This window comes from Saccopteryx leptura, chromosome 6, assembly GCF_036850995.1.
Source record: "Saccopteryx leptura isolate mSacLep1 chromosome 6, mSacLep1_pri_phased_curated, whole genome shotgun sequence".
In the NCBI taxonomy this organism is placed as follows: domain Eukaryota; kingdom Metazoa; phylum Chordata; class Mammalia; order Chiroptera; family Emballonuridae; genus Saccopteryx; species Saccopteryx leptura.
The window spans coordinates 192,737,861-192,762,172 of record NC_089508.1 but is presented as its reverse complement, the minus strand read 5'-3'; the positions used below and the strand labels follow the sequence as shown (position 1 = coordinate 192,762,172).

The 24,312-nt window shown below is 59.4% G+C and overlaps 1 protein-coding gene across 5 annotated transcripts in view; it reads right to left on the bottom strand.

Annotated features, from left to right (window-relative positions):
- Positions 1 to 24,312, bottom strand: part of TNRC18 (trinucleotide repeat containing 18) — a 92,058-nt gene that overhangs the window by 17,971 nt on the left and 49,775 nt on the right. For 4 of the 5 annotated variants that reach the window (XM_066343336.1, XM_066343338.1, XM_066343337.1 and 1 more), the window contains 8 exons: positions 22,036 to 22,211; positions 21,296 to 21,432; positions 20,975 to 21,103; positions 18,719 to 18,890; positions 16,935 to 17,295; positions 13,190 to 13,465; positions 8,511 to 8,759; positions 93 to 523 (listed from right to left, as the gene is read on the bottom strand). In XM_066343336.1, coding sequence (XP_066199433.1) covers positions 93 to 523; positions 8,511 to 8,759; positions 13,190 to 13,465; positions 16,935 to 17,295; positions 18,719 to 18,890; positions 20,975 to 21,103; positions 21,296 to 21,432; positions 22,036 to 22,211 — 1,931 coding nt within the window. The remainder of the gene's footprint in view (positions 1 to 92; positions 524 to 8,510; positions 8,760 to 13,189; positions 13,466 to 16,934; positions 17,296 to 18,718; positions 18,891 to 20,974; positions 21,104 to 21,295; positions 21,433 to 22,035; positions 22,212 to 24,312) is intronic. The other variant, XM_066343339.1, reaches the window with a different exon arrangement.

The following is a 24,312-nucleotide window of genomic DNA, read 5'->3' as shown; positions in this document are numbered from 1 at the left end:
TCTCATGCCGCTCCTGGTGGACTGGGTCCAGGGCCCTGTGGTGGACATCGGAGCCCCCTCCCCGCGGCCCCACCCCGGTGCTGAGCCCCTACCTTCCTGGGGTCCTTCCTGTCCTTGGCTCGACCAGCGTCCTTGCGTGGGCTCAGCGGGCCACCCTTGCCACAGCGGCCGGGCTTGGTGACGACGGGCGCCGTGGCACTGGGCGCCGGGGCCGAGGCCGAGGCGTCGTGCAGGAAGATGCGCTCGCTGCGCCGCCGCGTCCACAGGTCGTCGTCGCTGGCCTCCGGCCCCGCCTCGAAGCCGGGCTCCTTGGGGCCCCGCAGCCTGCGGGCCTTGCGCCCCTTCTCTGTGGCCAGCTTGGTCTTGTCGGGGCTGGTGGGGCCGGGGCCACGGGTGCTGGGCAGGGGTGCGACCTGGGCGGGGCCCGGTTCCCCCAGACCCTTCTTGGGCCGCAGCAGCCCGGCAGGTGACCGCTTCCGCACCTTGACCTCGCTCTCGGAATCCGTGTACTCGAACTCCGTGCCTGGGTGTGGAAAGCGGGAGATGAGCACACGGCTCACGGGGCCCTCCCTTCCGACCCACCCGGAGGCCCCGGTCACCAGCACAAAGCCCCCCTCGGCCGCCTAGACTCTGCTCCCCACACCCCCCTCCAGGGCATCGTGTGGGAATGTGGACACTCCTGCTTCTGCCCCTACAAGCCTCTCCTCTGCCCCCTGCGTGCCCCGTGGAAATCCCAGAAGCTGGAAGAGGGGAGAGGAGGGCCCCACGCCTGCAGACAGCAACTCCAGGGAGGCAGATGGGAAGCCCAGGTGAAATCTCCGAGCCCGGAGGGGCCTCTGCTCCCTTCCTGGTGCCGAGTGTCCGGGCTGGGAGGCCCCTGGCACCCACTCCTCTTTACAAGGGCGGGGCCCTCACCTGAGCCCACAGCACCCTGGGACCCAGCCCCTCCTCTCGGGCTGAGCCCTGCCTCACTTCCCACAGCCAAGGGGAGCCGAGCCGTGAAGGCGGCCCCAGCCCCGGCCCCGGCCCCAGCCCTGAGCGGAGTGGCAGGAGCACTGCTGCCCCGGGTCTCTGCAACCTTTGTTTCCTCCCGCGCCTCTGCCTGAGACCGCCCCTGCCTCCGCCCAGGGACACCGCCTCCTCTGAGAGGCTTGCGCCCTGGGGACTCCTGTCCTCACGTCCTGCACCACAGGCACACACGACACTGTGGGGCCCCGGCCCTGCAAGCCTATCCCATCCCGCTCCACCCCCAACTCCACCCAGACACAGACCCGAGAGTTCTCCTGGAGTCCTGAGCCTTGTCAGCTCGGAGCCTGGCCCAGAGCCGGTGGCCAGAGGAAACTCCCTGGGGATGGGAGCTTTAAGGTGTACTCCTCCTCCAGGCAGGTGCTAGGGTTGCAAGGTCTGTGACAGCCCAGAGCTGACACCACCCCAGAGGAGGGCTTGTCCCGAGTCCCACAGCACATGAGTGGAGAAGCCAGGGCCAAAGCCCTGTTCTCCTGACCCCTGGGCAGCAACAGCCTGCCACGGGGGCTCTTGCAGGAGGCCTGGCACCGTGGCCCCACGCCCCGACAGATGCAGCCGCACCAGAGGGACGGGGACAGGGGGAGGGGACACACTCCGTGGGAAGGAACCACTTGCAAAGCTTAATGATCCCGTTAATTAATCTTTTGTTAACAGACTTCCCGCTGCACAGGGAAGCAGCTGGGGGCTTTCATGGCTGATTAGAGTGCTGCCTGAAACACAGGCTTTGGAGTTCTGCTGCGGGAAGGAGGGGAGGCGGCCCCACCGGCTGGCAGCGCCCCTGCAGAAAACCCACACGCACAGGCTTCGGAGTTCTGCTGCGGGAAGGAGGGAGGGGACCCCACCGGCTGGCAGCGCCCCTGCAGAAAACCCACACGCACAGGAGACACTGCACTACGGAGGGGCGGAGCGGAGACAGAGGGACTCCCACTTGGAAGAGGACAGGCTGGAGAGACCAGGTCAGAGGAGAGATGCTATTGAGACCCGTGGGGCAGCATAAATGGCCTGGGGCAGGAAAGCCAGTCCGCAAGGGCACAGTGGGGGCTTTGAGGGCATGGTGGGGGCCGGGGCGACGAGCAGGAAGCCGAGACAGGGAAGGGTGTGCTGAGGCCTCCGTATCGCCCAGCGCTGCAGCTGGGAGTCAAACCCACATCCCAACTCCCACCCAGCACCCTGGGCTCCTGCCTCCTCCCAAAAGAAGGCAGTGAAAGGAGGAAGAGGGGGACAGAACAGAAAAAACCAAGGGCAAGACACGAAGAGACTGACAAGTCAAAGGATGAGGAAGATAAACCGTGCGAGTGGAGCTGCGGGGGCCACACTGACATCAGGCCAGAGCGACTGTAAGACGGAAGGTCCTTTAGACAAAGAAGGACATGTCAAAACGAGAACGTGGTCACTCTGTCAGGAGAACTTAACAGCTATAAACACACACAGATACAGTCCAGAAACACATACACAAGATTGTACATCATGGCCAAAAGCGATTTATCCCAGGAATGCAAAGTTGGTTCAACGTATCAGAAAGAAGAAATTAACGTAATATACCACACTGATCGAATAAAGGACAAAAACCACATGAATACCTCAACAGACAAAAAAAGAAAGTACGAGGACATTCAATGTTCATGGACACAAGGACTTGATAAATGTCAAGGTGTCCATTCTTCCCAACCTGATGTACCGAGATAATGCAATCCCAAATGAAATCCCAGGAGGTTACTGTGTGGATACTGACGTCCTAATTCTAAAGTTTAAAGGGGGGCAAGAGACCCAGGACAGCCAACTGGATACTGCAGGAGAGAAACACAGTCTGAGGGCTGACACTGCCCAACTTCAAGACTTACTACAAAGCTACAGCAATCAGGACAGTGCCGTGCCGGCAGAGAAACAGAACGGCCCAGAACTAGACCCCTAAATGCAGTCAGAGGACTTTGACAAAAGAACAAAGGCAACACAGTGGAGCAAAGACAGCCTTTTCAACAAATACTGCTGGACATCCACGTGCAAAAAATAAAAAATAAGAAAAAGAAAAGTGGCCCTGGCCGGTTGGCTCAGCGGTAGAGCATCGGCCTGGTGTGCAGAAGTCCCGGGTTCGATTCCCAGCCAGGGCACACAGGAGAGGCGCCCATCTGCTTCTCCACCCCGCCCCCTCTCCTTCCTCTCTGTCTCTCTCTTCCCCTCCCGCAGCCGAGGCTCCATTGGAGCAAAGATGGCCCAGGCGCTGAGGATGGCTCTGTGGCCTCTGCCTCAGGCGCTAGAATGTCTCTGGATGCAACAGAGCTACACCCCAGATGGGCAGAGCATCGCCCCCTGGTGGGCATGCTGGGTGGATCCCGGTCGGGCGCATGCGGGAGTCTATCTGACTGCCTCCCCGTTTCCAGCTTCGGAAAAATGAAAAAAAAAAAAAAAGAGAGAAAGAGAAACAAAAAGAAAGAAAGAAAGAAAGCCTAGACATAGACCTTATTCCCTTCACAAAATTTAACACGAAATGGATCACAGGCCTAAATGTAAAACACAAAACTACAAAACTTCTGGAAAATAACATAAGAAGGAACTCTAGATGACCTTGGGCTTAGCAGGAAATCTTTAGAAACAACACACCAGAGATGCAACCCATGAAAGAACTGATAAACTGGACCTCATGAAAATTAAAAATTTCGGCCTCACAAAAATACCATCCAGAGAATGAAAGGACAAGACAGGGAGGAAAAACTGCCGTCCCAAATAGATAAAGAACTATTAAAACTCAACATTAGAAGTGAACAAATAGGCCCTGGCCGGTTGGCTCAGCAGTAGAGCATTGGCCTGGTGTGCAGGAGTCCTGGGTTCGATTCCCGGCCAGGGCACACAGGAGAAGCACCCATCTGCTTCTCCACCCCCCCTCCTTCCTCTCTGTCTCTCTCTTCCCCTCCCACAGCCAAGGCTCCATTGGAGCAAAGATGGCCCGGGCGCTGGGGATGGCTCCTTGGCCTCTGCCCCAGGCGCTAGAATGGCTCTGGATGCAACAGAACAATGCCCATGATGGGCAGAGCATCGCCCCCTGGTGGGCATGCCGGTGGATCCCGGTCGGGCGCATGCGGGAGTCTGTCTGACTGTCTCTCCCCGTTTCCAGCTTCAGAAAAATGAAAAAATAAAAAAATAAATAAAAGTGAACAAATAACCTGATTTAAAAATGGGCCAAAAACCTCAACAGGCAACTTCCAGGAAGAGGGCAGATAAGCCCATGTAAAGATGTTCCACATCCATCCTCAGGAAAATGCAAACTGCAACAACGAAAGACTGTGACATGCAGAAGGGAACGGCCAAAATTCCAAACACTAACCGGGAACACCAGTGAGGATGCGGAGCAACGGGACACTCAGACACCCCTGGCGGGAGGGCACAGTGCAGCCACATGGGAGACGGCTTGATGGCCTTTTTTTTTTTTTACAGAGTCAGAGAGAGAGTCAGAGAGAGGGATAGACAGGGACAGACAGACAGGAATGGAGAGATGAGAAGCATCAATCATCAGTTTTTCATTGCGACTCCTTGGTTGTTCATTGATTGCTTTCTCATATGTGCCTTGACCGTGGGCCTTCAGCAGACCGAGTGACCCCTTGCTCGAGTCAGCGACCTTGGGTCCAAGCTGGTGAGCTTTACTCAAACCAGATAAGCCCGCGCTCAAGCTGGCGACCTCGGAGTCTCGAACCTGGATCCTCAGCATCCCAGTCCAATGCTCTATCCACTGCGCCACCGCCTGGTCAGGCTTAATGGCTTCTTACAAAACTAAACACACTGACCATATGATCCAGCAACCACCTTCCTTGGCATTTGCCCAAAGGAGCTCAAAGTTTATTACCCACACAAAACCTGCACACGGATGCTCATAGCTTCATTCTTAACAACCTGGACGTCACTAAAACGTCCTAGATGGCCTTCAGTGGGTGACAGGGAAAATAAACTGAGTGCCTCCAGACACTAGGACAGGGGTCGGAAACCTAGGGCTCGCGAGCCAGATGTGGCTCTTTTGATGGCTGCATCTGACTCGTAGACAAATCTTTAATAGAGAAAGTAATAACGTTAAAAATATAAAACATTCTGCCTGACCTGTGGTGGTGCAGTGGAAAAAGCGTCAACCTGGAAATGCTGAGGTCACCGGTTCAAAACCCTGGGCTTGCCTGGTCAAGGCACATATGGGAGTTGATGCTTCCAGCTCCTCCCCCCTTCTCTCTGTCTCTCTCTCCTCTCTCTCCCTCTCTGTCTCTTTCTCTCCTTCTCTCTCTCCTCTCTAAAAATAAATAAAAAAATAAATAAATAAATAAAAATAAAAATATAAAACATTCTCGCCTGACCAGGCAGTGGCACAGTGGATGGAGTGTCGGACTGGGATGTGGAGGACCCAGGTTCGAGACCCCAAGGTTGCCAGCTTGAGCGTGGGTTCATCTGGTTTGAGCAAAGCTCACTAGCTTGGACCCAAGGTCACTGGCTTGAGCAAGGGTTTACTTGGTCTGCTGAAGGCCTGCGGTCAAGGCACATATGAGAAAGCAATCAATGAACAACTAAGGTGTTGCAGCGAGAAACTGATGATTGATGCTTCTCATCTCTCTCCGTTCCTATCTGTCTGTCCCTGTCTATCCCTCTCTCTGACTCTCTCTCTCACTCTGTTAAAAAAAAAAAATACATATATATAAAACATTCTCATGTATTACTATCCATTCATTTCCTACCGCTCATGTTCAAGGTTGCGGGTGGCTGGAGCCAATCACAGCTGTCCTCCGGGACAACACCAAATTTTTATTGGATAATGTGTAACGTACAGGGGTCGTTGTGGCTCTCACGGAATTACATTTTAAAATATGTGCTGTTTATGGCTCTCTCAACCAAAAAGGCTCCCGACCCCTGCACTAGGATTTACTGAGCACCAAAAAGAAATGAGCTCTCTTGTCTGACCTGTGGTGGTGCAGTGGAAAGCATGCTGACCTGGGACGCTGAGGTCCCAGGTTCGAAACCCCGAGGTTACCGGCTTGAGCATGGGTCTCGTCAGCTTGAGCGCAGGATCACAGACATGATCCCAAGGTCGCTGGCTTGAGCAAGGGGCCACTGTCTTGGAGTCCCCCCCCCCATTAAGGCACATATAAGAGAGTGATCAGTGAACAACTAAAGTGATACAACTACAAGTTTGGTGGTTCTCATCTCTCAAGAAAGAAGGACCCTGGCCGGTTGGCTCAGTGGTAGAGCGTCGGCCTGGTGTGCAGAAGTCCCAGGTTCGATTCCCGGCCAGGGCACACAGGAGAAGCGCCCATCTGCTTCTCCATCCCTCCCCCTCTCCTTCCTCTCTCTCTCTCTCTCTCTTCCCCTCCCGCAGCCGAGGCTCCACTGGAGCAAAGATGGCCCGGGCCCTGGGGATGGCTCCTTGGCCTCTGCCCCAGGCTCTAGAGTGGCTCTAGTCGCAGCAGAGCGACGCCCCGGAGGGGCAGAGTGTCGCCCCCTGGTGGGCGTGCCAGGTGGATCCCGGTCGGGCGCATGCGGGAGTCTGTCTGACTGTCTCTCCCCGTTTCCAGCTTCAGAAAAATACAAAAAAAAAAAAAAAAAAAGAAGGAAAGGAAAGGGTAGGGGGAGGGGAGGAGAGGGGAGGGGAGGGGAGGGGAGGGGAGGGGAGGGGAAAGGAAAGAGGGAAGGAGTGGGGAGGGGAGGGGAGAGGAGAGGAGAGGAGGGGAGGGGAGGGGAGGGAAAAGGAAAGAGAGAAGGGAAAAGGAAAGAGAAGGGAAGAGGAGGGAAGGGAAGGGGAAGGAAGGGAAGAGAAGGGGAGGGAAGGAGAGGGGAGGAGAGGGGAGGGGGAGGGGAGGGGGAGGGGGAGGGGAGGAAGCTCTCAAGCCAGGAGAAGTGGGGCGGGAAGCCTGGCTAACTGAGTGACGCAGCCCGACAAGCCCGGGGCAGCCCCAGCCCCAGCTGCATGCTCTGTGCACCTGTCCTTCTGCACACACCCTGACTTCTGTGTGTGCTCAGTCAGTGTCCACACCTCTCGTTGGTCAAGAGAGATCTCCTTGACTCCCCCAGCTGGGTCCGGGGCCTCCCTGAGCCCCCACAACCCTTCACCCCTTGGTACAGCTCAGAGGCCTCCTGCTTCCAAGAACTGCCTGACATCTCTGGGAACCGGAAGGGGGCAAGCCAGGCCACGTGGATTGCGGGCCACTCTGCACAGCTTTGGAGGCCCCTCCTTGGGGACCGCAGGCCAGGTCCTCTGCTCAGGGTGGGGCCCCATGGCTCTGCCCCTGCACTCCTGAGCCCAGGGTCCCCACCGGCAGGATGGGGCCGTGGAGCCACCGCAGGGAGCACACCTGCCCCTGCACTCCTGAGCCCAGGGTCCCCACCGGCAGGACGGGCCGTGGAGCCACCGCAGGGAGCACAGCTGCCCCTGCACTCCTGAGCCCAGGGTCCCCACCGGCAGGACGGGGCCGTGGAGCCACCGCAGGAAGCACAGCTGCCCCTGCACTCCTGAGCCCAGGGTCCCCACCAGCAGGACGGGGCCGTGGAGCCACTGCAGGGAGCACAGCTGCCCCTGCACTCCTGAGCCCAGGGGGTCCACCGATAGGACGGGGCCGTGGAGCCACCGCAGGGAGCACGCCTGCCCCTGCACTCCTGAGCCCAGGGTCCCCACCGGCAGGACGGGGCCGTGGAGCCACCGCAGGGAGCACACCTGCCCCTGCACTCCTGAGCCCAGGGTCCCCACCGGCAGGACGGGGCCGTGGAGCCACCGCAGGAAGCACACCTGCCCCTGCACTCCTGAGCCCAGGGGGTCCCCACCGGCAGAACGGGGCCCTGGAGCCACTGCAGGGAGCACAGCTGCCCCTGCACTCCTGAGCCCAGGGTCCCCACCGGCAGGACGGGGCCGTGGAGCCACTGCAGGGAGCACAGCTGCCCCTGCACTCCTGAGCCCAGGGTCCCCACCGGCAGGACGGGGCCGTGGAGCCACCGCAGGAAGCACAGCTGCCCCTGCACTCCTGAGCCCAGGGTCCCCACCGATAGGACGGGGCCGTGGAGCCACCGCAGGGAGCACGCCTGCCCCTGCACTCCTGAGCCCAGGGTCCCCACCAGCAGGACGGGGCCGTGGAGCCACCGCAGGGAGCACAGCTGCCCCTGCACTCCTGAGCCCAGGGTCCCCACCGATAGGACGGGGCCGTGGAGCCACTGCAGGGAGCACACCTGCCCCTGCACTCCTGAGCCCAGGGTCCCCACCAGCAGGATGGGGCCGTGGAGCCACCGCAGGAAGCACACCTGCCCCTGCACTCCTGAGCCCAGGGGGTCCCCACCGGCAGGACGGGGCCATGGAGCCACTGCAGGGAGCACACCTGCCCCTGCACTCCTGAGCCCAGGGTCCCCACCAGCAGGATGGGGCCGTGGAGCCACCGCAGGAAGCACACCTGCCCCTGCACTCCTGAGCCCAGGGTCCCCACCAATAGGACGGGGCCGTGGAGCCACCGCAGGGAGCACAGCTGCCCTGAACGTACCCATCAGGCTCTGCCGTTCCTCCTTCTTCCGGGCCTTCTGCTTGGCCTCCAGCTGCACCACCGACAGGGACGGCCCCACCGTGGGGCTGGGGAGGGCGCTGGCCGCAAAGCGGGCCAACAGGCCCAGCCCGCTCTCCTCCAGGCTGGGCGACAGGGCCCGCTCCCGGGCCCCCAGCCTGTAGCCGCCGTCGGCCTCGTCCTCCTCGTCCTCCAGCTTGTCCTCCTCGTCCTCCTCCTCGGAGCTCTCATCTGGTGTGCAGAAAACAGGGGGCAGTCAGAACCTGACCTGGGCGGCGCCGCCTCCATCGCCCCCACTCAGGGCTGGAGCGCCAGCCTAGCTCCTCACTCCGCACCAGCCGGGGGTGGGTCCAGGACCAGCCCACGCGTCCCCCCCACCCCCACCCCAATGGCCCAGCGCCCCATCAAAGAGAGCCCAAGCCATGGGCATCCCAGACGGCCCAGAGTGGGTGTCGGTCAGGGGACACACGGACAAGGACTGGAGACAGCTCTCTCCACGGTCTCTCTCTCTCTCTCTCTCTCTCTCTCTCTCACACACACACACACACACACACACACACGTACAACATGAAGGCTGAGGAAGGAGGCAGGAGAGGAGAGAGGAGAGAGGAGGCCGAAGCAGGGAGCAGAGGGCTAGGACAGGGCCCAGGGGCTCAGGCTGGGGGTCGGGGCACAGGCGCCGGGGGAGGTCCCGGCAGCTGGAGGCCTGTGGGCTGGCGGCAGGAGAAGGTGGAGTTTGGTCTCCTCTGGAGGGTAGGGGACACCCCTGGGCTGAAGTCCTGAGCAGGCTCTGGGGTCTAAAGCTGGCTCCCAGTCCCAGCCCCACTCCAGGGAGCCTGGGACAAGTCCCTGGCCCTCCCGGAGCCCTATTTTCTCATCTGTAGCACGAGGTGACCCTCCCAGCCCAGCCCAGCTAGAGGAGGGTCCGAACAGGAGCTCACATTTGTAGCAGAAAGCACTTTGCAGGTGTGAAGAGAATTACACATACACAGAGCCACCTGTCCTGTGAAAAGAACCCACTGTCCCCTCCACCGAGAGCGGACTACGCCTCTGGACCAGAGTGGGCAGGGAAGGGCACCGGCCGACCCACCCTGCACTGGGCCCGGGGCCCAAGCACTCCGACAGGGGGCAGGACTCGAACCCGGGGCCGGCTGCCTGTCCCGTCGCCCACAGTCTAGTGGAGGAGAATTCTAAAGGAGCCCTGTGAGTCTCCAGCTGGTGACGAGACCTGGCCCTGCCACTCTGGTCCTCAGGACAGAGGCGGGCAGGTGTACGGGCGGGCTGTGGGCAGGCAGGGAGGGAAGGGAGGCCCACGCTCCCACACAGGAACCCCTACCGAAGCTCAGTCTAGAGGTACAGGCTTGCTCTGACCTTCCCTGGCTAGCCCCACAAGGGCAGGCAGGCAGGTGGACTCTAACCGCCCCAAAGAGCACCTGCCCGGGAGTGCCCATCCGCCCAGAGCACCCGGGGTGGGAAAGGGCTCTGGGGGCCACTGGCCAAGGTTGGGCCAGGGGAGGCTGGAGGCGGACACAGTGTCTAGGGGTGGGGACAGTCTGGGCTTGGCCAGCTCCACGTTCTCCTGCCAACGCCACAGGCCACCTGTTTGCTCAGGTGCAACCCAGGGCGAGTGTGGCGGCCGAGGTGCAGTGAGGGCAGAGGCTTTCTCTCCACCGCGGGTCGGATTGGAGGGAGCCCTGTTCCTGCCCACTGCCCCTCGGCGGGGGGAGTGGGGGGGGGAGCTTCAGGAACCCCTAAAAGGAGTGGAGAGAGGAGGGAGGCAGGGGGGGTGTTAGGGGGTGAGGAGAAGGGGCCGGGCTCCCTGAGCGATGCATGAAGCGGGATGGAGGCCGGTGGGCAGGCAGGCGGCAGGCAGGCAGTGCACACTTGCGATCCATTCACATTGCGGACGTCACACGGTCTGTCTCCGCCCCAGTGGGCCACAGCGGCAAAGCAGGCTAAGTGTAGGCAGACTTTCGACAGCGCCTGGGCCCTCCACATCGGGCCCCCTGGGGGTGGCGGGCGGGGGGCACAGGGTTGGACCGGTGGCCAACTTTCCCTTCTACAGACAGCCTTCCCTGAGCTGCTCAGGTGTGGAGACTCCAGAACCCTCTCCCACCCAGGGTTCCCCCCGGCGGGGTCTGGCGCGGGGAGGGCTGGCTCTGGTTTCCGGGTATCGGAAGGCCTGCCTCTGATCCCAGAAGGCCAGCAGCAGCTCCACCCCAGCACCTTGAGATGGACCGGTATTTGGAAGGCAAAAGCAAAAAAAAAAAAAAAAAAAAAACGGTTTGCCTGTCACAACTGGGAGCCCCTGACCATCTTGGTCTCCCGAGACCCTCCCGGCTTCTGCCCGAGCCCTGGCCAGCCCTCCCGTCCTGGCTGCCTCCCACAGTGGCTGGTGACCAGGGTCTGCAGGCAGGGGGGCCCGGGGGGGTGTCTGAGGACCAAGAAAAGAAAGGCTTTCTGGAGTTGTCCACACCTGAGGCAACAGAGCTTGCCAAGGGCAGGGGGAGAAAAAGTCCCAACAAGGAAACCCAGGGAAAATGCGGAGGAACTTGAATTTTTTTAAAAAACCCTCCTGGCTCAGTATGTGGGGGTTGGCCGTTGCAACTTGGTTTGGTTTGCCAAAACCCGATCGATAAATGCCAAAGCAACCCGCTGCTGCCAGAGCCGCTGGGGGCAGCCCCGAGGAGGGGAGGTGCACAGGGGACACAGAGAAAAGGGTGTGCCTACCTACGGACCAACGAGCCGGGCTCGACCCAGCTCAGTGACCCGCGGCGCCGTCTGCCCTACTCCCAGCCTTCGCTTTGCGTCCGAGTGCAGCGTGAGAGCGAATGCAAGAGACCAAAACAGACATTCAAAGCATCATGGGTAGGGGTCAAGGGTGAAGGTATGGTCAAGCTGCTGGGGGAGAAAGCAGACACACTAGAAAAGCCAAGCCAATTAGGTGTTTTAGTATCAGATGTCAGTAAGGCCCTATTAGCCAAATATCCCTCTGGAGACCTGACTCGCGGGTCTGTGTGCCGTGGGGCCCCTCCCCTCACCCCTGTGCTCCCCCTAGTATCTGGGCTCTGTCCACTGCTGCCTCCAGCTCTGGTCTGAGGGCCCCCAGGGCAGACGGCCCCTTGCTACATCTAGGGGACTTGTCTGCTCCTCTGCAAGGTCTGAGCTGAGGCAGGAGAGCCCCTGAATTTGGAAGCTGGCATCCTGGCTTTAAGGGGGAGGGGGAATAGCATATGTTGGATGGGGGGGGGGTGTCTCCAGCTCAGGGCAGGAGGAGAGAAAGAGGGAAGAGGTGGGGAGGGAAAGGGGCTGACAAACCAGCCAGACAGGTCCAGGAAGGCCCAGGCCCAGATGGAGGAGGCCTCAGGGAACCAGGCGAGCTGGCAAGTTGCCCAAGAGAATGTGAGCCCCGAGGGCACCTGGCTCCTTCCTGTGCCATCTGCTGGTCACCCACACTGGACCTGGGCCACCAGGAGGTGAGGTGTGAGGAGGGAGGTCCCGGGAGCTGAGCCCGCGGCTGTCCCCGCGGCCCCTGGCATGCCTGGGCCTCCCTCACTCAGGGAGCAGCGGGCGGGGCCTCGGGGTCTCGCCTGCCACCCAGGGTCTGGTATCCCTGGGGGGGGGGGGGGTCCACCCTGAGGCAAATCCTACACCAGGGAGCAAGAAACAGTCTCGAGTCTGCTGGCCAGGGGCCACTGAACCTGACCCTCTTTCTGTGAGTGAGGTTTAGGAATAAGGCCCCTCGGGGCTCGCAGGCCAGGGCTCCCTCCGAAGCACCACGCTCTGCCCCTCAACCTTCCCGTGAGCTTGGCCCTGCGCTGCCTACACGCCCCTTGACACTGAAACGTGTGTTAGAAAACAAGTGTCGGTAAATATTTTTAAAGCACTGGTACACAGGAACAGAGCTTTAAGAAAACAAAAGACAAACAAGCAGCTAAAAAAATAAAATGATGATGCCGGAAGTGATAAAGCGTTGACTTTAAACCTGAAATGTGGAAGGCATGCCAGTGGCTCCCAGGGATATTTGAGTAATAGGAAAAGCAGCAACTGCGTTACTCCATCTCTGCCCCTTCCGGGGTGGGGTGGGGTGGGGGTGGGGTGGGGGTGGGGGAGGGAGGAGGGGGAGGGGGGACAAAATGAGAGAAGCAGGCACCTAACGGGTCTAAGTCAGGACACAGCAAGAGAGACAAGGCACACGGGTTTAGTTAAAAATGAACTCGATATATTTAATAAAGCTTGGTATTACCAAAATCGCGGTACAAACATCAAGTCACACGCCCAACACGACAGAATCCCATTTACAAAACGTCCCTGGGGAGGCCCCTGCCGAGACCCCCCACCCCAGCCTGCGGTCTGGGGAGCAGAGGAGGCGAGAACGGGGTGGGGGCGGAGGGGGGGGCGGAGGAAGGTGAAGACTTAAAGTCAGTCCGTATAAAAGCTCAAAAAGAGCTAGCTGTGGCGTTATCGCCACGATACAGGTACAGAGAAACCCGGATAAGAGGCTTGACTGATACGGCAGGCTACGCTGCCAAGAACCGAGACGGCGGCCCAGCAGCGCCATCGTTCCTGAACCCTGGCTACGCGCTCGCTCGCTCTCTCGCTCTCACTCACTCTCTCGCTAGAAAACACGGAAGGGGTTTTGTGTGTGTGGAGCTAGTAACCTTGGTCAAAGGAATCCTCCGAAGAATCGCTGAAGGAGGAACGGGCCTCGACCTCTTGAAGCAGCAAACAGAACGGCTGCTTCCTGCCGGCAGCCGGCTTGGGTTTCAGAGTCCGGGCAGCCGCCAGGCCCGTCTTGGGCAGCTTGGGGCCTCCGGCCGGCTTGCTGTTCTTTGCCACCATGCCACACAGGATGGAAGATGTCAGTCTGGAGCTGGAGGGGCCTTGGGCGGACCACTCATCCTTCAGGGACTCTTCCTCCTCCTCTGAGTCCGTATCTGCAGTCAAAGTAGTTTTTTTATAAGATAAGTCACGGGGTGAGGGAGGGAGGGGCTGGTGTCTTTCTTTTGTGACTTAGTGGCTTTGAGAGAGCCCTGGTAGGAGCTGGATCAGAGAGGTCCACAGGCCTGCTGGCCATGGAACCTCTTCGCTGGGAGGCCCGGGAGCTGTGGGCAGCGCACAGCTGACCTTTCCGGGACCGGGACCGAGGCTCCCTGCAGGCTGGCTGCTGCAGCGTCGCCCACAACACAGTCACCTCAGGACACGGCCCTTCCAGGCCCCAGAGGAGGGAGGAGCCCCGCTCTCAGGAAGGTCTCTCCCCTGCCTGGCCATAGAGATCACTCCTGGGCCCTGTCTGTCCACAGGACTGCACCCAGCCCAGGGGAGGGACAAGGCCCAGGAGGGAAAGGGCTCAGGGGAAGCTCTTCTCCCCTGAAATCCCAACTTTCAGGGCTGTGCTGGGCCGTCACAAGCCCACCTCTTCCCAGCTCCAAGCTCAGCCGTGTTCCAGAGGTGGCTTGAGAGAGGCCACAACAGAGGAGGCGTACCAAGGACACTGGCAAATAATGGTAGAACTTGCTTTTCTGCTTTCCTACCAGAGCTCCCGTTACCAACACACTGCTGCTGGCTTCCCACAAGTCTCGGCCTCCCTGCACGGGCGAGGCCAAGGTTCTTAGGCTTTGGGAAGGCGGGCTATCAAGTGGGCACAGCTCTGGCCCCTTCCAACCTGCCCCAAACATACACTGTTTTGATCTGTTTTACGTATGGTGCTGTCAAGCAAGATTTCATGGGAAGAAAGGGCTCCGTGGCCAAAGCGTAAACCCCTGATCTGGTAAAATCCACATGGAACACAAGGGACATCAACGAACACGGCTACAACCCTGACAGTGCCTGCCGTTACCAAGTCCAAGAGAAACCGTGGATGGAGGGATGTTGGGGGGGGGGGGCGCTCTGGCTGCCTCCTCCTACTCCAGGGCGGCCGGGCAATGCTGGGTAGGACAAGGACAAAGACAAGCCCTGCCAGGCTCCTGCCAGCCACAGCTCTCCCTCCTGTGTGCTCCATCCTATCCTTTCTGAGACCACATCCCAAAGTGGAGATGTCGGTGGGTGACAATGACCAAACTCTGGCTCCTCATCAAAAGCCACCAGGAAGGCCACAGCCCCTCCCTCCCAAAATGAGAAAGCCAGAGGGCAGTGCTCTCCCTTCCCACCGCCTGCCGCTGCCGCCCACTCTGCTGGAACACAGTCTTGGCCTCTGCGACTGTGCGTTTACCCAGAACAGCAGAAAAGCCAGCAGAGAAAACACAGGAGCCCTTCCCACTGCCGGCTGCTTATCGGACGCCACCTCGTTGGAGACGGGCCTTCTGACCTCCTCGTTGCAGCGTCAACCCACCTCCCTCACCCAGAGTGGAGTCGCAGACGAAGACGTAACAGAGTTAGACTGGCAGTTTGGACACGGCTTTGTGTATGTGCACGCAATCTGCTACAGTGGACTCACCAGTGCAGAGCACCCCAACATCTCAGAGACCGAGCTCACACCTCTGGCCTCTAACTGTACCACGTCCACATGGAAGTGGGGAGGGGGGGAGTTCTTATCTACTTGTTTCATTATTATTTTTACTTTTTTAAGTAAGAGAAGAGGAGACAGTAATACAGACTTCCACATGCGCCCCAACTGGGATCCACTTGGCAAACCCCGTCTGGGGCCGATGCTCAAACTCAATGGAACTATTTTAAGCACCTGAGGCTGACGCTTGGAGAAGCCATCCTCAGCAGCCGGGGCCTACGCTCTCGAACCAATCAAGCCACTGGGTGCGGGAGAGGAAGAGGGCGAGAAAGGGAAGAGGAAGGGGGAGAGAAGCAGATGGCCGCTTCTCCTGTGTGCCCTGACCGGAATTGAACCCAGGACACCTCCATATGCCAGGCTGCGCCAGCCAGCCAGGGCCAAGGGAGTGGGGATTGTTCAGGCAACCAGTCAGGCTACATCCACTGGCCACTAGTTCTTGAAAAATCAAAGGATTAGCAATCCTCTTCACACCCTTTTCGTTATTCCAAAACCAGCAGAGGTGGAAGGAGCAGGGGAAAGCCCTTCCCTCCTCCTTCAGATCTGTGAGTCTCTGAAAGTGGCAGTGCTATCTGGATCACACCCATCCGAATCGAGAAACTGCAGAGACGATGGCATGCGTGCTTATCCTCAGCGCCTAAGACACAAAGGACCTGCTGTCCCCACGCCCACCTGAGAATCAGCCCGAGACCCACTAGTCCTAGGCAACCAAAAACACATCCTTAAAAAGTAATAATCAACAACAGCTGCTTAATCTCCCGCAAGGTGCCACATCCAGCCCTCCACCAGCATGAGCTCGCTTAAAAGCTCCCCACGGGTCTGCAAGGCAGGTGTTCTTAACTCCGAAGTTCCTAACAATTTCACTGTCTTTCCTTAGGAAAACACACTTTATTATAAACAACATTAAAGGCGTCCACTTTTTCACCTGACATTGAAACTCCCTCGCCTCCACCACTGAAACAAGCAGAGCTCATCAGAAGCCCAAAGGCACAGATCCAAGCCGTTGGCAATGAACACAACCCGCCAGCCACCCACAGGTACCACGCGCTGAGAACCCGTCCTGGCCTTCCTGCGGTGTCCACACGCTCAGTCCCACCCACCCTTGGCACTGGGTATTCTGCCCACAAACAGTGCCACCTGTTACATGCCACACAGCAGGCCGGGCCACCAGAGGCCACAGAGAGCCGCTGACCCAAGGCTGCCCGGTTCGGGAAGCCTCGCCCCGAACCCCTAGCGAAGGCACTCTTTAGTTCATGAAATAAAACTCAGTCCCAGACCCACCAGCTATGCTGCAAGGTTCAACTGCCACCTGCGGCTAGCGGTGACCTCCATCGTGGCTGACAGGCCTGGGCCGGACCTCCGCCAGGGTCCCCCACTCACCGCTGCCTACTTCGCCCAGCCTCAGTAGCCATCCTCAGGAACCAAACGGGTAGTCACCTGGTGGGCTGTCACCAAGATCATGTGACATGCTGCCCGTACAGCCCTTAGTTCAATGCCCAACATGGTGAACGCTCACTGGATAACGTCCCTACCAACACTCGGCCCGAGGGCGGAGAGCCGCCTGCAGGCTGGAGAGGCAGGGCCATCTCTATGGGCTTCACCAGCGGCCTCTCTAGGCAGGACAGCCGAAAACTCTGTGGCCCAAGGCCTCCGCGCTGCTGGCTTTCCGACCAAGAGCTACAAACGAGAGCGCGTGAGGGCGGGGCGAACTTCCACTCCCACCGCCAATCACAGGCACCGCCCAATATGGCACCCGGCCAACGCAGGCACTTCCGCTTCACTCGGACCCACTTCCGGCTGGGAACCAATGCAAAGGCAGAAAGAAATCTTGGAGAGCTCAGGACACATAGAAAGCAGAGAAGAGAGAAGGGCGGCCTGGAGGCAGCGTGGCGTCTGCTACTTACTGTAGGAGTAGCTGCTCACTTCCGAGGCGAACGGAGAGTGGGCCGACTTGGGCTGGCCTCTGGCCTTGAACCCCACCTCCATCTTCCTGGCTTTGGCGGCCCTTTTGTGTTTACCTTCTCTGGAGGCTTTCAGAGACAGGCTGAGGCCTTTGGCCAGCGCTTTCCTGTCCTTGCCCAGCAGGCTGTCATAAGGCGTCAAGTACCTGCTGCAGCCCCCGCTCGGTTTTGATTTCCCCCCAGAACTGTCCGAGAACTTGAAGGGTGACTTCAGCTTGTCCTGCTTTGTGAGGGACAGGGCCTTGTCCAGCTTGCTGGCCAACTGCTCCTGGTCGCTGGCCATCTTCTTCTTCTTCATCTTTAGCTGGAAAGAGGCAGTTGGAAGACCCGGGTTAAGACATCTGACCAAACAGGGTGGTGGGTCTCAGTGCATTAAGCGCTGACAAACCCGATCTGTCCTGATCCCTGCCTTCGTGGCTTCTGAAAACGCGCTTGACTCCTCTTAGCCTCGGTTATTTCTACTCTGTAAAAAACGGGGACAGTGGTGTACGGGCACCACAAGGTAGCTCTGGAAATGTTATCAAACAGCTGTTAACTGGGGTGACCAAGATCACTGGCACTGGCATGTCTGCCCTGGCTCTTCCTGGCTCTTCCCAGGAAAGCACTCTTAAGTAAATAGTGCTGCCAATGAGCTGGAGAAGCTGGCTGGATTAAGGGGGAGGAGAAAGGGAACCAAGATCCAATACCCAGACCACAGGCTGCCTGGCTGATCTGCTTATCTCAACCACCTAAAAAGCATCTGATGAAGAGGCCTCCATCAGCCCACCCAACTCTGTGGGCCGAAGGTGCCAGGAAGATGCCCCAGAGTGTGCCTTGGATGCCTGAAGCAGAAAGATGAGAGATTTTCGCAGATTAAATTCCTGCCGTGCACCCTCTGTCAGCTATAGTCATATGCTGTTGAAATGAAATGTGCAGTTTCAAAGCCATTAAGGCCCCTCATTTGAACATTTTCTTTCGATTTTCTTTAATCAGGCACCATTTCATTACGGAAGAAAAAAAAAAAAAAGGTTGGGATAGTGTTGCTTAAATAACAAAAGTACCCCTCACAATTTGAAAGCGTAAAGCATCCTGGCGTACACACTGGCTCTTTCCTACCCCTGGATCCCTTAGGTGAGGACTTCCTCTGACGGCCAAATCAACCAAAACCACCCCCCACACACAGGGCCCGACAAGGAGGGACGGCAAGGTACGTCAGGATTGAGAGCTGAGGGCTCTGAGTGGATGATGTCAAGGCTCTGCGGAAGTAAGAATCAGGGAGTTGGCTCTCACCCCGTTACCTCTGGAGAGTTCACAGGAGGAAATTACAATGGCATCCAGCCCTTGTTTCTTAGAACTATGGAATGGTGAAGCTGCTCATTAAACAATTATACTGTTAAACAACAGTGTAATTGCATTATCTGGTTAAAAACTCACAGTCCCACCCCTCGGCTTCCGCAAAGGGTCACGGAACAGGCACACACAAGGAAGGGGTGTGGCTTTCCGTCTCAGCTCTGCCTGAGGTTGTGTTTCTGTAAGTCACTCTCTGACCTCCTCTGGGCCACAGTGACCTCCTCCGTACAATAAGGCAGATGGGGGGGTGGGGGGCCCTGAAGCAACCATTTCCACAGTTTCTGCAGCAGCAGGGCCAACAGACCCGCACCGGAAGTGTGTGTCAACTCCACAGTCCCTCCGTCGGGACCTTCTGCCTGAGGGAGGTGGCAGCACACCTGGAAGGCGGGGTCACTGACCTGAGTCAAGAAGTCAGAAGGGGCTTCGTGCTCATCCCAAGGCTGGTTCCTCCCCATCGCTTTCCCCGTTCCAACAAGGGCATCGTGTTCTTCCTCGGGCCCCTTGTGTCTCTTCCTCATTCCCGTTCCCAGCTCATAGGCATCCGATGTCAGCAGAGTCTTGCCGCTCAGCCTGCAACCAGAGGGCACCGCTGGTCAGCACCCTATCCGGGCAGAACTCGAGGGCCGGGGTATCTGCCCTCGTGGCCCTGAAGGGCGGGCTCTGGATGTCAAGGCACAGACAGTAATGACAACAGTGACGAGTCTGGGGAGATGAATCCTGTAAAACTACGGTGCTGGGATCCTGGGGTGTTTGTGAATGAGGCAGAATGAGAGTATGATGGGAAAGAAGAAAAACTCCTCCAAGGCGATATCCTCGGCTGGTCTCTCTCCCCTGTCCCTTCACACACGCGCACACACACAGCCTGGCGTGGTCAGACGCCTCTTTACCAAAACGTGCAGAGAACAAGGATCAGAAATCCACCAGCATGCAAGGGACACTAAGATCAAGAGCTTATATGAATAAATCCACTGGCTGGTCTTTGTACCCTTGGGAGTGTAGGCAGTGGGAGACATGGTCCCAATCTTAAGGCTTCTCTTGGCTGCTCTAAGCTAAACCCTCACACACACAAAAAAAATAATAAAAAGCAGCTAATTTTTACCTGGTGCTTACTCTTCATCTCCTTCCGTGCTGGCTAGCGCTTTATGTTTTAGCCACAAAACAACGCTTTGTCCCACACACTGTTATCTTATAGATGAAGAGTCTGAGGCTTGAGATCACAACTAGGGTTGGAGCCGGACTCAAAACCTCAAAACCGGGAAGCACAACCGCCCCCCAAGTCCACACTCCTAACCAGCAGGCCTGCGTGCCACTGGCCCCAGCCTTGGCTAGCTTCTCCAGGAGCTGCTCTCTCTACCCCCATGGCTGGTGACAGAGTAGTTCCTCCTCTCCCCTCAGTCAAGAATATCCAAGGATGTTGCCCTGACCGGTTGGCTCGGTGGTAGAGCGTCGGCCTGGTGTGCGGAAGTCCCGGGTTCGATTCCCAGCCAGGGCACACGGGAGAGGCGCCCATCTGCTTCTCCACCCCTCCCCCTCTCCTTCCTCTCTGTCTCTCTCTTCCCCTCCCGCAGCCGAGGCTCCATTGGAGCAAAAGATGGCCCGGGCGCTGGGGATGGCTCCTTGGCCTCTGCCCCAGGCGCTAGAGTGGCTCTGGTCGCGACAGAGCGATGCCCCCGGATGGGCAGAGCATCGCCCCCTGGTGGGCATACCGGGTGGATCCCGGTCGGGTGCATGCGGGAGTCTGTCTGCCTGCCTCCCCGTTTCCAGCTTCAGGAAAAAAAAAAAAAGATCCAAGGATGTTAAATGCAAGCCATCAGGGCCCCTGGGGCCGTCTTCCCCTAAGAAGACCTGCACGCGGCAGATGTACTGACTCCCCGGTGCCTTTTAAAGACATCCTGTGGCCACCCCCCTCTGCTTCCTCAAGCCAAGCAATCGGCCACCTAGTGTCACCCGCACTGCCCTCACAAGGCTGGCAGGCGCACTCCACCCCCTCCCTTTGATAGGTCTCCTTTAGCTCATGCTGCTCCTGACACCCAGGAAAGACCACAGCGTCTCTCTCCTATCCATGCCTGGCCTAGAGGAAAAGCTCATTCCAGCCGTATTCAAGAAGACCCCCGGAGGGGCCTCTCACATAACTTCTGCTGCCGCTCAAGGAGCTGTCCCCAGAGCGCACGAAAGAGGTGGTCTCGGGTCCCGGGGAACTGACTCAGGCACACAGAGCCAGCAGGTAAGTCCAGGAGGACTAGAATGACAGGGTCCAGCACAAAGGGAACCAAGTGACAGCAGGCGCTGGAGCCCCCTTACCCCACCCCACCCCAGGACTGGCAGCTCAGCGGGCCGTCCACAGGGAGGAGAGATCGCTGGCCATGGAGGAAGTGGGCGTGGCAGGGCGATGGGCGAAAGAAGCACCTGGGCGACCACCCAGAAACCCTCTCGCTGGGGTCACCCGCCCACTCAGTCCTGGCTGCGTGAGTCTGCCTGTCCAATGGGCCACTCTCCTGGCTCAGCCTCCATGCTCCCTGAGAGCTACCGAACGGGGTGGGTCAGAGCCCAAGGGACTCGAGGTCCCTAGCACCCAGACACAGGCCCGGCGCGGGCCCGTGCTCCTCCCTCGGAGCTCTGTGCCAGTTCCCGACCCACCGAGGGGCCAGCCTTACTTTCCGCTACTGTTGCGGCTCTTCCCTCTCTTGCGGGGGGGCGACAGGGCGCTCGGGGCGTGGGTCCGTTTCCGCGGCCTGCCAGGGCCTCTGCGTGCCAAGCTTCTATGGGGTTCCTCGCGCCTGTCCCTTAAAGAGAATCACACGCTCGGCTGTGAACTGGGGGCGGGCGGAGGGGGCGCGGAGGAGAGGCACACGACGCGCCCACGTCACTCGGGTCCACACACACCTCTGCCGGCCTACCACAGCGGACCTACTGAGCGCCGGCGCCTACGGAGCCCGAGGGCGCCCTGCCAGGGCCGGGCCGGGGTGCGCACTCACTCGGGCTCGCGGTGCTTCTGCAGCTTCACCAGCTCCCGCTGCTTCTCCTTGTACTGCCGCTGGACCTCGGCCAGCCGCATCCGGAAGTCCAGCTCCATGGCGTCCATGTTCTCCAAGGAGGACTTCATGGCGTACATCTGGGGGGAGAGAAAGGGTGAGGACGCCGACGCCCACCAGCTCCCAGCTCCCTGCCACCTTCACAGGCGCCCGGTGTGTGTGTGGGGGGGGTACAGGAGGGGTGGCAAGGCTTCCGGGCCAAGGCCAGGGGTCCAACTCAAATCCCGTTTCTGCCACCGGCTAGCTGTAGCCTTGGGCAAAGTGCAGCCGGGCTGCATCAAGGCCGGCTGGCCCAGAACAGCTGCCCCAGCAATGCTGGCTCTCACAGACCTGTCACAGGTAGAAGCTTCGGGAGCCGGGAGCCAAAGCCCCTGCCCAAGGCCCGTGAGCAGTGAGGGGCACAGCCAGGCCTGCTCTTCCCAACCAGTCAAGCTGCCGCCCACGGGACAGGCTCTTGACACATTATCAAACGGGGAAACCGAGGCCCGGAAAGAAGGAACACTGGGCCACACAGCCCGTCAGTGATGAAGCTGGACTCGGATCAGGCCCTTCCGACTCTAAAGCCAGCCGTGCCCCAGGCAAGGGGCATCTCCGGGGGAAGGGGGGCCCGGTCTCCGCCCCGCCCCCGCCGCACAGGCCAGGGGCAGGCACGCCGGGGGGGGGGGGGGCCCAGAGCCCCTCACCCGCTCCTCCTTCTTCTGCATCCAGCTGTACTTCTTGTTGGGGTTCAGCTCCCGCGGAAGCCGCAGGCTCCTGAGCGGGTCCACAAAGGGGCTGTCCAGCACCTCCTTCAGCATGTGGCTGCTGGCCACCAGCAGGCTCTCCAGCGAGGGCCGCACGGCTGGGCCCCCCTCCGCACCTGTGGACAGGAGGCAGGTGAGCCGCTAGCCCCGCCTGTGCTCTCCGGGGGGGGGGGGGGGAGGACTGATGGGCACTGCAGCCAAACCCCCCACACCCCCAAGAGGAGGGAGGAGGGAGAGGCCGAAATTGACCATCTATCCAACTGCTACCCAATTAATTAACGTGAGTTTTCACATTTTCTCTGTGATGTAATGTATGATCAGTTTCGGTGAACGCTCCATACAGGCTTCTTTCTCACCAACCAACGTGTCCAGACCCACGAAGCCAACAGTACTAATTATGCTGCGAGATCAGGACCTCTCAACCCGGGTGCTATTTCCTTCCGTTTCAGGTTTCAGGTGGGGCGCCCTCCCTGGCCTCCCCGTGGGGCGTTTCGCCGCATCCTGGCCTTTCCCCACTAGATGTCAGTAGTGCTCTCCACAAGCCGTGACACCAGGCAGCCGGTGAGAACCACTGGTTCTGCCCTTCTCTGTCCTGATGGAAACTGAGGCCACGGCCACACAGTAAAACCCGTTAACGCCCACGGGTGGTATTAGAGTGAAACGTGTGGCCGGCCCTGAGTGACGCCTGTGTGACACCCTTCAGGGCCCTCGTAAGAGCCTCAGTGGCCAGGTAAAGCGGCTCCAGGACAGAGGAGGGGGCCGAGGTGGGGCTCTGTCACCTCCTTCACTCTCCAACAAAGCAGTCTGCCTGGGGCTCTCAGGACTGACTGCCAGGGCGCCAGCGGCTATGGGCTGACCTGTGTCCCCTCCAAAGCCACCGGCTGAATGAAGTCTGAACCCCAGTACCTTAGCACGTGACCTTATTTGGCGATAGTCTGGAGAGATGTGATCAAGTTCAAGTGACATCACCGGGGTGGCCCTAATCCAGCATGACTGTGTCCTTATTAGAAGAGGTTAGGACACAGAGACAGAGGGATGACCATGTGAGTACACAGGAAGAACATGGCCGACGACACACCCAGGAGAGAGGCCTCAGAGGAACCAACCCTGGTGACACCTTGAGCTCAAGACTTCCAGCCTCCAGGGCCATGAAACACCAGCCCAGTGGCTGGACTAAGGCGGAGGCGACCCGGGATCAGAAGCCAGACGGGCGCCAGCACCCTGACAGGACCGGGGTCCCTCACAGAGGCAGAAGGCCAGCAGGAGGGCAGGAAGGGTGGCCGGTGTGCCAGGCCGACCTGGTTCGCTCCCAGTGTGGGAGTCTGCACGGGCGAGGAGAAAGAGGGCAGGCTGGCGGCTCTAGGGGGTGGCACAGGCCATGGGGAGAGAGCTCCTCCTGCCCCCCCCATGCCCATTCACTACCCCGTTCTGAAGGGAAACCACAGGGGCGGATGCTCGACCCCATCAGCGGCTGCAGGGAAGAGAGGCCACAAGGACCCCTGCACCCCCACGCCTGCCTCCGAGTGCCCTCCAGCCCCGACTTGCCCCACCCCAGAGCCACAGCCCCCCCCCCCCATGCATGGCGATAAAGAACATCTTAGTGTCCAAACCAACTGCTGATTTTCCCCCCAAAACTGCCTCCCCCACCACTTCCCCAGCTCAGACACAGGGCAAGCCCTCGGCCTGTGCATCCACACCCACGTCTGGTCCGCAGCAGAGCCTGCTGGCCCCACCTTGCCTGGCCCCAGAACCCTCCTGGCTCCTCACCTCCACGCCTCCTCCAGCCTGGGCCCCAGATCAGCCCAGGTGGCAGCCCATCTCCACCCAGGAGCCTCCCCGAGGTCTCCCCACCTCCAGCCAGCATCCACAACCACCCTCCTTAAGTCTGAGCCAATCACTCCAGCTCAAAACCACCTTCCGGGGACTCTCCCTTTCACTCCAAGTCCCCTGGGGCTGCCCCAACACCTCCTGGCCTCCCATGCTGTCACCACAGGGCCTTTGTACCTGCTGTTCCTGTGGCCTGAATGGTTCGCCCTAGAAGAGCCTTCCTCCGGTCCCCTTATCAAGGGGGGCTTCCCTGGCCATCCCCTCTGAGACCACCCTTCCCACCTCTGCCCTGTCCCCTTCCCAGGGCCTGCACCCACCACCTGTTCCCACACGACGGTGCTGAGGGCCACACAAAACATCTTGAACACAGCAGAAAACCATGCTGGGAAC